General features: G+C 35.1%; 1 protein-coding gene across 1 annotated transcript in view; it reads left to right on the forward strand.

Moving 5' to 3' along the window:
* The window catches only part of LOC149572129 (uncharacterized), a 73,533-nt gene extending 57,797 nt beyond the window's left edge, over nt 1-15,736 (forward strand). Inside the window, exon 2 of the mRNA XM_089813422.1 lies at nt 14,262-15,736. Within this exon, the coding sequence (XP_089669548.1) occupies nt 14,262-15,425 (1,164 nt within the window). The 3' untranslated portion in view covers nt 15,426-15,736. The remainder of the gene's footprint in view (nt 1-14,261) is intronic.
* Nucleotides 15,737-16,110: the final 374 nt, after the last annotated feature.

Raw genomic sequence — 16,110 nt, forward strand, 5'->3', positions numbered from 1 at the left:
AGACAGTATATACATATTGTACCCATCTCAGATCTCCCTAGTAATTTGGTGAAGTTATATAATTCAGAATTTCCATAAAAGATATCCATTGTTGGGTTTTTGATCTCCAAAGGAGGTTTTCCCAGGGTAAAACTGTGTTTGCGATTTCTTTACTTTCAATCTGATTGCTAAAATTGCCTTAAGGACAAGTAAATCTGCATCCTTCTTAAGGTTATTGATAAGGAGTGAAGTACAGAATCAGGACTTAAGTATGTATTATGAATCAATAATTGTTTCTTAATTTAATCTAATTTGAATGCATAGTGATGTAATGATTGGAAAATTGGTAGCCTTCTAATAGGGAACGTTACAAATTGCCATTTACAAATTCAATCCAAATCCTAGTTGGGAATGTGAGGGTAAATCAAGTAAAGTCCTAGATGGGGACATTACAAATAATATTATAAATTCTTTCTGTTACCCTAGCCTATTTATAATGGGGATATGCTATTGGTCTTCACCATAGTTGTATTTTTAAAAAGGAGATGACAATGAAGTGTGAAATATACAAATATCTACCGAATTTAAACAAAATATCAAAAAAGTATAATGGAATCATATTGAAAGCTGCAGATGTACAAATGAAAAAAATCATCAATGATCTACATCCATCTTCATCTTTATCCCCACTTAGTGTAAAAGCTCTCTTGAAATTAAAATGCTGAGGTGCACAAATCAACAAGTTCATAACCAAAATCAGTAAGTGATGATAAACTCTTCGAGACTTTCACCATAAAGTAATTAACAATGCAACCAAATATATTGTGTCAATGACCAAATTTATAACCAACTTGTTAACAATATTATTATGTGATTGGTAAAATACTTGCTTAATATTAACAAAGATTGAGAGGTCAATATATACAAAATAATTGAATGAGGTTTCCTTAGGAAGCGATCGTAAATAATAGAAACATTCTATTTTAGCTAAAAGAAAGCTAACAGATAACTACAGACAAACTTATATTAGAAACATTCTAATATTTAGAATAAATTACAAATAGATAACCATTAACTAATAATAGAAGCTTATCTATTATCGTAATACCCTCCATTAATGGTTAATCTATCCACAACACCAAGCTATCTTCTGAATTTAACAAATTTATCAAGACCAAGAGGCTTGGTGAGAATGTGTGCAATCTGCTCTGTGGTAGGAACATATTGCAAGTCTATTATCTCATCTTCAACCAATTGTCATATGTAGTGACAGTGAACATCTTCATGCTTGGTTCGTTCATGGAAGACTGGATTTCATGCTAACTTGATAATGCCTTTGTTATCAACAAACAAAGTGGTCAGTCCTGTTGGTGGCATTTGCATATCCCGAAGCATCCGACGAAGCCAAACAACTTCACAACCTACCTTGACTGCCCCTTTGTATTCAACCTCTATAGAGGAGAGAGAATCTTCCTGTTGGTTCTTACTAGTCCATGTGACGACACCAGATCCCAAATTGAACACATCTAGAAGTTGACTTTTTTATCGTCAATAGAGCTTGCCCAATCTGAATTTGTGAACCCACTAAGTCTAGGATTAGAACTTTGAGAGTAAAGAAGTCCAAAATCTGTAGTGCCCTTAACATAACGAAGCACACGCTTTGTTGTCATCCAATGATCAGCCTTACGAGATGTCATAAAACGTGAGATGTAGTTGATTGCGAAGATGATATTAGGCCTATTAGAGGAGAGATAGATGAGGTTGCTTACTAGTTGCCTATATGTAGTATCATCAACGAGAGGAGAATCAAACTTGGCTGATCACTTGAGACCTTTCTCCATGGGTGTAGATATAGGCTTGCAATCCTGCATACGAAATTTGTTTAACAAAGCCCTGACATATTTGGATTGAGAGATGAATATACCAAAAGACTGTACCTAGGCAATAATGCATGAGCCCAAGGTGAATCATGTCAAAAGATTGTCCTAAGTTTTGTTTGATTCCCTGAATCAAAGATGTTGAACTGTCAGTGATGATCAAATCATCCACCTAAATAACCCAAAGGATGACGTTACTATTAATAGTCTTGATGTACAACTTTGAGTTTGAAGAACTCCTCTGGAAGCCTTGATCGCTAAGGTAGTTATCAATTATTATGTACCATGCTTGAGGGGCCTACTTCAAGCCATAGAGAGCTTTCACTAATCTAAGAACTTGATTTTCTTTACTGACAGCCTTGAAACCAGTAGGTTGTGTCATGTAGACCTCTTCGTGGAGATCACCATTCAAGAAAGCACTCTTGACGTCCATCTGATGGACCTTCCAGCCAAACTGTGTTGTCATGGTTAGGAATAATCTGATTGTGCTCATCTTTGCAGTAGGGGTAAAGGTCTCCTTATAATCAATACTCTGACGCTGAGAAAAACCCTTTGCAACTAAATGAACTTTGTACTTATCCAAAGTACCATCAGATTTGTATTTGATTTTGCAAACCCATTTGCAGCCAATGGGTCTCTCCCTTTGGGGAAGATCACAAAGGACTTAGGTGTTATTCTTCAGCAGGCTCTAGTGATGGCATGTTCCCACTCTGGAATTCCTTTAGCCTCGGAATATGTTTGAAGTTCAAACACATTATGATTGTTGGCCATGAAAGCAAAGTTAACAGATTTTATAGGTTTTCTCTTTTTCCGAGTAGTTCTTCCATCAATGAACTCATCATCACAAAGATCAGCAAGTGTCTTAGCCCACCACTTAGGTTGGAGAGGAGAATGAGGAGATGTTCTATGACCAGGTTCGTCATCGAAAGAATCTGGATCAAACTCAGGTGAAGCATCTACAAATATGGGTGATCCTACAAGAGAAGCTGGAAGTGTCTGGGATTATTGGTATAATTGGAGCCGTAGGAGCTACTAGAGCCCTCCCATCAGGTGGACCTAATGGAAGCCTAACTCCCAAATCACGAGCCTTCATAGGTTGGTCAGCTAGATCAGGAATAGGAGAGAGAAGCATGAATGGTCCTCGCTGCTCACTAAAGACTACATCACGACTGTATAGCTACATCACGACTGTATAGGAGACGAGATGTCCCAGTGTTGATCAAGCGGTAGACTTTGTGAAGACTACCGTATCTAGCAAGCATGAGTTTTTGACTCTTGGCATTGAACTTGGTGCATGATGCATTAGGGAACAAAAGAAAGAGAGCTAAAAACCTTCATGTGATTGATTTAGGGCTTGTGACTTGACTAGGCCTCTTTCAAAGTCTTACCTGGAACTGCTATAGTGGGTGATCAGTTCAAAAGATAAACTACAGTGTTGACTGCTTTTGCCCAAAACTTCTTTGGAACATGTCTGTGTTTGAGCATGGATCGAGGCATCTTAGTGATGATTCTATTCCGATTTTCAACTACATTGTTCTCTTGTGGTGTGTAGGGTGTAGTTAATTGGCGTTTGATGCCATGAGTATCCAAGAAGCTAGAGAATTCATTAGAACAAAATTCCCCCCATTGTCTGACCTTAGAGTAATAGTAGATTTCCCAAACTCTTTTCTAGCTAAAGGTTTAAACTTCTAAAATACAGGAAATGCATCTAATTTCTTTTTAAGAAAATACACCCACATTTTTCTATTGAAATCATCAACAAACAACAAAAAAATACCTGGACCCAAGAATAGGAGTGATCATAGGGCCGCAAATATCAACATGAACAAGCTGAAGTACTTGAGAAGCTCGCGATGAATGACCACTGGTGAAAGGTATATGTTGCTTCTCAGCCTAACATGCATAAAAAATTCCAAGTTGTTGAGTCTGAATCTCTAGCAAACCAAAGACAAGCTCTTCCCAAACAAGCTGAGAGAGATAATGCACATTTTAAGTGCCCATACTGCTGATGCTAAAATGTGCTAACAGAAGACCGCCGAGCAGCCGTAGCCAAGTCTCAAGAATCAACAGAATCAGTAAGTCGGAAAAGACCATGATCCTCTAGACCCACTGCAACAATAGATTAGGTCACCCTATTAGTGATGGTACACTGATGTGAACTAAAGGTGACATCCAACTGCGAAGATTGTCGCAACAACTGATTGAGTAAGAGTAGATTTAGTTCCATCCCTGGAATGTAGTACGCATCGTGGAAAATGAGATTCCTCCCAGCAAAGTGAATTTGAATGTTGCCTTTGCTGACAACAGTGTACTCTTGTTCGCCACCAAAAATTAAAGAATCTGAATAAGGCCGGTAGTTAGTGAATTAGTTTTTGTGATGGGTGAAATGACGAAAGGCACTTGAATCAATGTACCAAGCAGATGACTTCACATAATTTGCAGGTCTTTTAGCCATGAAGGTGTAAAAGGTAGATTCTATTTGCTCAGTGTGCTCTGCATTGTTCACTTTTTGCTGCCAACTTGATTCCTTAGATTGGGCAGCGAAGCATTTTTGACATTCAATTTTCATGGAAAAAAACTTGTGGCAATAGTTGCATTGAATGTTCTTTTGGGAGCCTTCTAAATCTAGAGTAGAGGATTTTATGCTAAGAAGACTGCTGAGACTTGCCTTTATCTTTCTGAAAAGATTTAGTAGCAAAGGCTTGCGCTATGGAGGTGGAGCTGGAATTGCTACCGAACTGTTGTTTCCATCGATCTTGCTGAAGCAGAATTGTGCAGAGATCTATGAACTTTAGAACAACACTAGAAGAGGTGATGTTGAGAGTGTTGATAAAATGATCGTAAGACTTGAGTAGACTCCGGAGAGTGATAATGACAATGTCCTCTTCCTCCATCTTGCGACCAATGGCAAACACCTGATCATGGATTTCCTGAATCCTATTCAGGTGAGCTTGGAGCAATATTCGCCCATCTATGATAATAAAAAACAAACTGTTCTTCAAAAAGAAAGATCTAATTTTGTTAGAAGTCTCATGAAGATTCTTGAGATGTGCCCATATCTCGACAGCTGTCTTGCCGGATGGAATCTGAGAGAGTTGATCATCAACTACAGATAATTTGAGTAGCATCACCGCCTCTTGATTATTTAGGTCCCATGTATCCTGATCAGGACCAGGGGCAATTGAGCGCTGTGTAACACCCAAAACAATTTTATCAATAATTTGATATTCAAAATTTTCTATTATCCATTACTTCCAAGTTCCATAATTTTGACCATTGAATTTGGAATTGCTCTCGAGAAAAATATTAATTAGAGATACCATAGCAAGTTTTCAATGAAAAAGTGTGAAAATTTGTGAAGGCATGTAGTTCGAGGCAAAAAATGGAAGATTCAAAAAAATTGAAGGGGTACCTAGAAGAGAGCTCAAAAGACCCAAAAAGAATATGTTGTCAATTTATGGATCCGCTAGATCGACAATTGAGGCATCTAAAAAAATTTGATGACAACCCAATTAAGCTTTTAGAAAACCCCGCAAAAATTTGTGATTAGAGAAAAATTACAAGCCCAAAAATTAGGGTTTCGAATAGAAATGTCTTGGGCTGAAAAAAAACTTGAAGTCAATGTTGAATCTACAACAAAAAAACACAGTTTTTGGGCATGAATCTGTTAGTGAGGGTTTTCAGAAACCCATGGTGTCGCTTCCAGCCCTAGATGTGTAGAAAAAATGGACAAAAATGCCCAAAACACAGTCTTGTTTTTTCAAAAATGGCCAGAAAAAAATGTGAATATTGATGGTCAATATTCTCAGACAAACCCTAATTCAAAGCAAATATTTTAGAAAAATAATTTCGAAAATAAGGTCTAATAATTTTTGAAAAGAAATTATGATTTTTGATTTTTTAAAAGAAGTGGCTATTATACCATATTATGATGTAATTGGCAAAATTCTAGCTTAATATTAACAGAGATCGAGAGGTCAATATATACAAAAGAATTGAACGATTTTTCCTTAGGAAACGATCATAAAGAATAGAAACGTTCTATTCTAGCTAAAAGAGCTAATGAAAGCTAACAAATAACTATAGACTAACTAATATTAGAAACATTCTCATATTTACAATAGATTACAAATAAATAACCATTAATTAATAATAAAAGATTATCTATTATTGTAATAAACAATAGATTGTCATTATCAACAAAATACCTGAAATATTTCATTTCAAGCCTTGTAATTAATCAATGTAAAATGTGGTATATTTTGTATACATTTGTTATCCTAAAACATCCTTTTTCTTCATGCCACTTCCTTAATGCAACCCAAATGAATGATTAGGAGTGAGCTAGCTCTCTCTTGTAGATATGCGATAGATATTCATGTCTAATTATATCTTAATATTAGCTAAATGGGTTACTTACAGTTCCACTAGAGCCTTGTCACTCTAGATATTTGGTTTCATTTCTGTTTTTAAAAACAATGTAGTGACTCATTTTTTTCAGTTTTTTGAAGATCTTTTTGTGAATTTGTTTTGATTGGTAAATCCATTAAGGTACTAAAAGTATTTCTAATAAGATAAGATAATTTTATTAATTTCCAACAAGAGACCACAAAGAGGGCCTAAGGGACTGAAACCATACAACAAAGCAACATCTGTTAAAATGTAGCTTCTATCAAATTGAAATTATTAATATACATACATATATTTACACACACACACACAAATATTCCTATACTTATGATTATACTTATATTGTTCTTATAGTCTCATATATATATATATATGTATGTATGTATGTATGTATGCATGTATGTATGTATGCATGTATAATAATAATAATAATAATAACACAAATAATCTAAGGCTCTTATAATGTTATTGGGCATCAGATAGATCTATTCTAAGTTTAACTAATCAGAAGAACATAATTAAGAGTCCACGTAGAGACATGGCTCTATGTGGACTCCATATAGAGTCACGTCCCTATGGGGACTTGACTCCTCTATATATATTCATGTGATTGGTGTTGAGAAAGAGAATCTAACATACAACAATTGTCTTGAACACATCAAGGATATATACAATATATATTTGCATTCTTCTAATCTACTGAAAATCATTAAGGTAATAACAGATCACAATTACTTATATATATATATATGCTCCACGAAGTTTCTAAGATGGGGACATTTTGGGGAACGAGGATGTGTTTCCTATACGGGTATGAGTCGAAGCAAAATTTAGGAGATGGGACCTCAAAGGGCGGCGACTAAAAACATGGAGGATTTTTTTATATATAGAGACATAATTCAAATATGTGTATCATAACATTGATAAACCATCCACCATAGACATTTTAAAAGATCAATACATGAAATATAATCAAATGACAAATACTAAGTACTTCCATTATAACAAAATCACATACATATGTAGCAAAAATCGAAATACCTAAAGGTTCCAATATTATGCTGAAATCAGAATGAAATAAAGAGAAGTCCAACTAAAATAGTTATTAAATGCTAAACCCAATCTTTCCTCACTAAACATAATCTTTCCTCACTGCTGCTATTGTTCTTATGCTGTTTTTATTCCTCTTGGCAAGTATGTCAAATCTAAAAATGAGTAGAAGAGTTAGTGTTTTAAAGGACCAAATATGGGTTGCATATTTTTATTATGTCTTCACGATGACTAGAGGCTGCATGGACAACAAAAATTAGAAAAAAAATGATTTTTGGGGGGTGTTTTACCTTTACCAAATTAGCTGGAAAAAAGGGGGCGGCTAGTAGTTTTGGGGATGGATAGGGGATGAAAAAACCGTCCCTGGTATTGTTGGCTGTCTTCAAGTTTCCTACCAAAAGAAAATGGTCGTTTTAGGGACGTTTTCGAATTTGCCAAAAAGGGGACGACCAAAATCCACCTCCGCATCCTCGTGGAACATATATATATATATGTGTGTGTGTGTGTGTGTGTGTGTGTGTATGTATATGTATATATATGTTCAGATTTTATATCAGATTTCGGACTTATGAATTTAGAGAAGGTATACACAGAGATATATTATTTTTCTCTATCAAAGATCTTGAAACATTTACATGGTATCAGTGCCTAACTGATAGAGCATCATAGTCAGTTTCATTCAGATTTAAATCTATTAAATTATCTCAATTTGAAACTATGGTGAATCATGTAAGATTAGAAGACAGACTTGAAGGGGTCTTCAACTTTGCATCATGGAAAATACAAATAATGATCATTCTTTGAGAAATAGAATTAGAAGGATATATAGAGGAAAATAAGTCTACACCTGAGAATGATCCAGACAAAACAACTTGGAAAAGACATAATAATAAAGCTATGAAGATCATTAGTGATTCTATCAAAGATCATATACTATCATCTATATCAACTCTAAAAATAACATATGAGATGTTCACCACTATTAAGAATACATTCAAAATTAATAATACCAGTAGACTACTAACATTGAGCAACAACTACTATACATCAAAATGAACAATGGGGAGTCTATTACATTATATATTTTAATAATTGAAGAATTAAAAGATCAATATGCTAACATCGGAAATCATGTAGATAATAAAGAACCATGTTTAATTGCTCTAAAAGGTTTACTATTATCTTGGGAAACCTTTATCTGTGGATGGAAGAGGTGAAGGCCACTGCAGAGAATATGCACATCTTGGCAGACCAGGCTGCTGACCTATAGAAGACTGTGTAGTTGTTCAGGTGCTGGTTTTTTGCTGTTCCTTTGCTGTCTTTTCAGCTTTGTTTCTGGTTGGCCTCCTATTTTCCTATTTTTCTTTGCTCTTTCTGGAGGCCTGTTATTTAGTGAACTATGCTTCTAGACTTAGATGTTAGCTTTTATGCTTCTTTCTCTAGACTTTTGGTTAGTTTGTAAAAGGTTTTGGTTCCTTTAAAACCTGTTTTTACTTAATCAAAACCTTTATCCATGGATTAAGCTCTCAACCTGAACTACCAAATTTTGAGCAACTCAAAAATGAACTATTTCAAGAGGAGTCAAGACTAATTTCAAGAGGAATCAGGCCACATCAAAAGGGAGAAATTCAAGCCCTACAAACTAATGTAAACAATAAAGGAAAGAAGGGTCAATTCAAACAATAAAAAGGAAAGGGAATTCAACAAAACGGAAAGGAATTCAACAAAACATACAAGAAAAGAGATTGGTCCAAAGTAAAATGCTTCAAATGTGACAAATTTGGTCACACTCATAAAGTTTGTCCAGAACGGAGGAAAACTCAAGTGGCCCTAGCAGAAGTTAAGGATGAGAAGGCTGAAAATTTAACATTCTTTTTAGCCCTCTCAAGTGAACTCACCTCCAACAAAAATACTTAGTTAATAGATAGTGGAGCATCTCATCATATAACAAGCTTTAAAGACAAATTTGAAACTTTTGAATGATACTCCTTTGAAGAAGTAACTATTAGGGATAATTCTACATATCCGGTAAATGGGATTGGATCATGTTCAATACAACTAAAAATAGGAATCACTCTTCAACTAAAGAATGTATAGTTTGTACTCGACATGAAAAAAACTTGGTCTCAATCTTTGGCCTTGCAGATCAAGGGTATCAAGATTGGCTTTGCAGATCAAGGGTATCAAATCACATTCCAAGAGGATAAAGTACTATCTTGGCCCAAAACTCCAACGTTAAGAATGCAATAACCATTGGTTTTAGAGATGGAAGTTTGTACAAACTTTGTAACCTTCAAAATCTAGCCCGAAATCATGAAATCTCAAATACTAGTGAAATCTGGCATAGAAGACTTCGACATCTTCATTTTCGTGCCTTACCATCATAGAAAGAATAGTAAGCAGGTTACCTAGTTTAAAACTTGATCATTTTGGAACTTGCAAAGGATATGCATTAGGTAAAAATACAAAAGGGTCCTTTCCCAAAAGTGAACACAAATCCAAAGTTGTACTTGAACTTATTCACACTGACCTATCTGGTCCAATGTCAGTACCTTCTCTAATTGGATGTTTGTACTGTGTAATTTTAATAGATGACTTTTTAGAAAAACTTGGATTTACTTCTTTAAACATAAGGAATCAAATGAAATATTGTCCAAATTCAAAGAGTTTAAAGCTCTAGTTGAAAATCAAACTTGAAAGAAAATCAAAACTCTAAGATTTGACAATTGGGGTGAATACGCTTCGGAAAACTTTAAAGAGTTTTGCATCTCTATTGAGATTAAGAGGGAGTTTTCTGTACCATATAATCTCAACAGAATGGAGTTGCAGAAAAGAAAAACAAATCCATTAGAATCTACCAAAGCTATGATGCATGATCAGAATCTCCACATCTCATTTTGGATTGAACCTTCTAATGCTACAGTTTACATTCTAAATAGACATCCTCATTTAATATTAGAAAATATAATCCCTGAAGAAGTATTCACCGAAATAGGCCAGACTTAAGTCATCCAAGAATCTTTGGATGTCCTGTATAGTATCATATTCCCAAGGAAAAGAGAACTAAACTAAAACCATCAGGAAATAAAGGCATACTTGTAGGATACAGTGAATCATCCAAAAGTTATAGGATTTACATCCTTGGACAAAAAACTATTGAAATCAGCAGAGATGTAAAATTTGAAGACACTGCTTTTAATCTTTGAAATAACATTGATGAATCATACACAAAACCAACTACTGAATTAGATGAGAATCCCACAATGGAGAATTAGAGGGAGACTGATTCTGGAAGTCTTACACCTCCAAGCTCTAATACAAAAAATATTGAAAACCCTAACAATAAAAAGAGGCCACTTTGGGCAAGAAAAATAATGGAAGAAAATCAAGTAGAACTTGATAAAGTATTCAGAGAAAACAAGAGGACAAGGAGCTGTTCATGTTATGTTGCCCAAATATCCGAACTTGTCAAAACAAAACCTACAAGTGTTGAAGAAGCATTATCATGTCAACCTTGGAAAGATGCGATGATTGAAGAATATCAATCCACACTAAAAAATGATGTATGGGCTGTTGTACCTAGACCTAAAGATAAATCAGTTGTCTTTTCCAAATTGTTATTCAAAATTAAGCATGCACTAGATGGTAGTATTGAAAAATACAAAGCTAGATTTGTAGCTCGCAGATTTAAAAAAAAGGAAGGAATAGATTATGAAGAAACCTTTGCTCCAATTGCTCATTACACTTTTGTTAGAACCATCGTAGCCATTGCAGCATCCAAAGGGTGGAAGATACACCAAATGGATGTTAAAATTGCATTTCTAAACGGTGTAATTGAAGAAGTATGCATTGAACAACTAGAAGGATTTGTCACCTATGACAAAAATTCCTATTTGAAGAATATCTTATAGCAAAATGCAAATAGGATCTAGCAGCAGAATTTGACATGAAAGATATAGGACTTCTTCACTACTTGCTAGGCCTAGAAGTATGACAAAAGAAGAACTACATCTTTCTAAATCAAGAAAAATACACTGTTGACATTTTGACGAAGTTTGGGATGATGGACTACAAACCCTTAACTACTCCTATCGAAGCAAACTACACAAACTAAAGAATGACGGATTTGAATCAAAACCCACTGATCCCACTTACTACAGGCAAATTATCGGATCATTGATGTTCTTGGTGAACACTTGTCTTGATATCTATTATGTAACCAATGCCTTTAAGTCAGTTTATGTGTGAACCGAAGAAGATACATCTCATGGCAGTCAAGCACATCTTACGATACTTATGTGGTACAATCGGACTGGGTCTCAAGTATGATCAAGTTGAGAGTAACCTTCATGGGTATTCTGATTCTGAATGGTCCAGCAGCTCTATTGATCATAAAAGTGCTCTTGGCTAAGTAATGATATCTTGGTTTAGCAGAAAACAACCATCAATTGCCTGAAGTTTAGACATAGTATGGTTAAGAAAATTTTCTAGCTGGATTGCTTGGGAAACCCTTGAAGCCAACAATCATCCACTGCGACAATCAAAGTTGCATCAAGTTGTTTGTGAATCTAGTTTTCTGCAATTGATCCAAGTATATTGAAATCCCTTATCATATGTTAGAGATATGGTAAATCGAGATGTTCTCAAGCTAGAATACATAAGCACAAATGAACAGACAACTAATGTACTCACTAATCCTCTATCCAAGCCCATATTGGAGTATTTTAGAGGTAAACTTGGTATGGTACAAATGTGATTTTAATTATTGAAATAAACCTCAGTTTATTTTTGTAATATATGTACATGTATATTCTTGATATAAAAAGGGGGGGGTTCCTATCTTATGTGTGTGAAATGTGTCATGAAACGTGATGATCTTTCATTGATACATGCATTTAGAGGGTAGCTATTGAAAGGTGATGATCTTATCAATGGCTAGGACTGTTCTTATCATGACAAGACTACATTAAGTTGCTGTCCTGGAGTGCCAAAAGTCATGAAAACGAAATGTATCATAATTAGACTTCATTTATTGTTGTCCCAGAGTGTCGGAGATTATAATACTTGTTATGATAGAGTTCATAACATTGTGCTTTTTTATTATTTGACAAACTACATAAGATTAATGTTCCGGAGAGCTGGAAATCGGATAACCTATTCTCTTGATAGGCATCAATGAGGTTGATGTCAGTGCACGTATCAAGAGAATATAAGTTCCTTCAATTCTTCCTTGCTAAGAGGGAGTGTTTAAATGTAGCTTCTGTCAAATTGAAATCACTTATATATCTGTGTGTGTGTATTCCTATACTAATGATTATATTTATATTGTTCTTATCTTATAATCTCATATATATATATGTACACACTCTTAATTATGTTCTTCATATTAGCTAACCTTAGATCGGGCTATCTGCCAATTTAAATGCAGAGCTGTTTGATGCCCGATAACATTATGCCCGGTTCTTATAATGTTATCGGGCATCAAACAGCTCTGCATTTAAATTGGCAGATAGCCCGATCTAAGGTTAGCTAATATGAAGAACATAATTAAGAGTCCACGTAGAGACATGGCTCTACGAGGACTTGACTCCACGTAGAGTCATGTCCCTATGGGGACTTAACTTGTCTATATATATTCATGCGATCAGTGTTGGGAAAGACAATATAACATACAACAATTGTCTTGAACACATCAGTGGCATATATCTGCATTCTAAGTATAAGGTTCTTATAATGTTATCGGGCATCAAACAGCTCTGCATTTAAATTGGCAGATAGCCCGATCTAAGGTTAACTAATATGAAGAACATAATTAAGAGTCCACGTAGAGACATGGCTCTACGAGGACTTGACTCCACGTAGAGTCATGTCCCTATGGGGACTTAACTTGTCTATATATATTCATGCGATCGGTGTTGGGAAAGACAATATAACATACAACAATTGTCTTGAACACATCAGTGACATATATCTGCATTCTTCTAATCTACTGAAAATCATTAAGGTAATAACAGATCACAATTACTGATATATATATATATATATATATATATATATATATATATATAAGCTCAGATTTTATATCAGATTTCAGACTAATAATTTCAGAGAAGGTATGCACATAGATATATTACTTTTCTCTATCAGAGATCCTGAAACATTTACAACATCCAACAGTCGTAACAGAAAACAGTGCCTGGGGAAAGAGCAAACAAAGCTAGAACAAAGCCAAGAACCCAGAAAAGGACTGAAAACAGAAGCTAGCAGAAAACTAATCACTCCTTGTTGCCGAGAAGTAATCTTGAACCAAAGGATACAGTCTGGGACAAGGAGGAGCCCTGGGCCGTCTCTATGGACCGCTGGAAGTGAATGACTGCTGCCATGCGGAACCCCTCAATAGGAAAAAGGTAATTTTGTTTGTGTAGGGGCGTATCACGGAATTGAAGATTATGCTAAACTTTTTATTCTCTTAAATTTTCAATTGCAAATGATGAAGTGATGAGACAACGAAATTGAGCTAGTCTAGCTTTGTAAAATGTTTTACATGGACTTATTGTTTTTCTCCAAATTTTTTTATCAGTTTCTTAAATCTTCCTTCCTCTCAAAGCCTGCTTATATATTCTTAGTTAATTATTTTTATATCCATAATACAAATGACTATACAGCTACAACAATCTCATGTCTTTTAAAGTACTGAAATGGTGCTATTTTCATTACAGGGTAACCCCACAGGTGATCTACATTGTTAAAGCTCAAAAACATTGAGAATCAGTCGAACCATTTGGATGTAACCATTTGTTTCCTTAGCATAGAGAATGTAGCTTGCAGATTTCCTGTTTCTTTACTAAAGAAGAAGACTTAGCATCGTAGTACTGTCTAATTTCTGCCTCCATATTTATTGGTCTCTGAAAGTAGTTGGGCTTCATATTTTTTATATTATTGTAGGTTTTTAAATGGTGGAGAAACCAGATTGCTTACAAGGCAAGGGAACAACAATACATTCCATATATAGACATGTTGCGTAAAGAAAGACTGCCTATTGTAGCACAAAATCTTTTTAATGAAATGAAATATGAAGGTATTCAACCTGGCCTCTCTACCATGTCAATTTTAATGTTAAGCTATGCAGAAAGTGGGGTTTTGAATCAGGCTCAGGTAATGTGGAATGAGATTGCAAAATGTGGCTTCCAACTGGATAGCGCTACATGTACAGAGATGATTCATGCCTATGGAAGGATGGGGCTTTTTGACGAAGTAGCTAATATCTTCAAAGACATGAAATCTATGGGCTGTTTTCTAGATGCTAGAGTTTATACATCATTGATGACTTGCTATGCTAAGGGGACACAGCTTGGGATGATGGAAGATGTCTTGGAAGAAATGTTGTCAACGGAATTCCAGATGGATTCATCAACTGCCAATGTTATCATACAGTCTTATAGTTTTGCTGGTTCATTAACTAGGATGGAAGAAACTTACAGGCGCTTGAAAGCATGTGGAATCTTTATAGAGAAACAGACCATCAGGGCAATGGCCTTTGCATATATTAAGAATGAAAATTTTTATCAGTTAGGAGAGTTTGTGAGAGAGGTGGGTCTAAGAAGAAGGTCTTCTGGCAATCTTTTATGGAACATGCTCTTGCTCTCATATGCTGCTAATTTTAAAATGAGAAGTCTTCAAAGAGAATTTTTAAATATGCTTGAGGCTGGCTTTCAGCCTGACCTGACAACCTTCAACATTCGTGCTCTAGCCTTTTCTAGAATGCAGATGTTCTGGGATCTTCACATCACTGTCCTTCATATGAGACATATGAATATTGCTCCTGATATTGTGACAATTGGTTCAATCGTTGATGCATACTTGGGAGGCAGGATGGTCAAGAAGCTCTCTTATGCACTTGGTGAAATTGAGATGAATAGCTTTTTTCCCATTGAGTTGACTGACCCATTAGTTCATGAAGCATTTGGCAAAGGAGATTTTCATGCCAGTTCCGAAAATCTGGTGCAACACTGGGATCAAAAGTACCCAGGAAAATGCACATATTCTAAACTACTAACTATTTACCTGAAAAAGTACTTCAGGAAAGGCCAGCTCATCTGGAATTATTAAGGCATGAAACTGTTGATTTATATTTGACATTTGTATATGAATTTGGAAGTGCTTTTGTATCAACCTGATCACGAGATCTGGTTTTTATTGTATTCTATATCCTTTGTCTATTTCTATGCCATTCCCTCAATGTCTGACATGAGAAATCTGGATTATATGCTGTCCTCTCAATCTTTGCCATAGAAAATAACTTTGGGGCTATGCTATGGAAATTTGTTATTGAAATTTGAAGGGATTGCTACATAAAATCATTGCACAACTGGAAGTCATAGCCGGTAAGGGTTTTAATATATTTATTTTGTTCATTTAAATTACTAGAATCCTTATTTTTATTTAATTTCATTTGTAGTTAAAGTGCAAACGTTAGAGGTTCTTTTCTGTTAGTGTTTTCTAGGGTTTGCACCATTGCCTCTTCTGATTGTTTTTGTTAAAGTAACAGAGTTTAAAGATTGCTTTTTGGAGTCTACAGTTTCTAAAGATGGGCTCTATCATACCTGTGATTAGCTGGTAAATTTATTCCAGAGAATATGTTATCTGACAATCTGCTTAATGCACAGTGCCTTTTACCTTACCTTAGTTCTTGTATGTTTTCTTTTCAGTATAACCTGCATATAAGGGCTATTCAAAGGCACAAATAACAAAGGAATTTCATTCACTAAGTTTCAAAAGAAAATCTATTATTAAC

Source organism: Cupressus sempervirens, chromosome 2 (genome assembly GCF_028749045.1).
Source record: "Cupressus sempervirens isolate cs-2001-9-10 chromosome 2, ASM2874904v1, whole genome shotgun sequence".
Classification (NCBI taxonomy): Eukaryota; Viridiplantae; Streptophyta; class Pinopsida; order Cupressales; family Cupressaceae; genus Cupressus; species Cupressus sempervirens.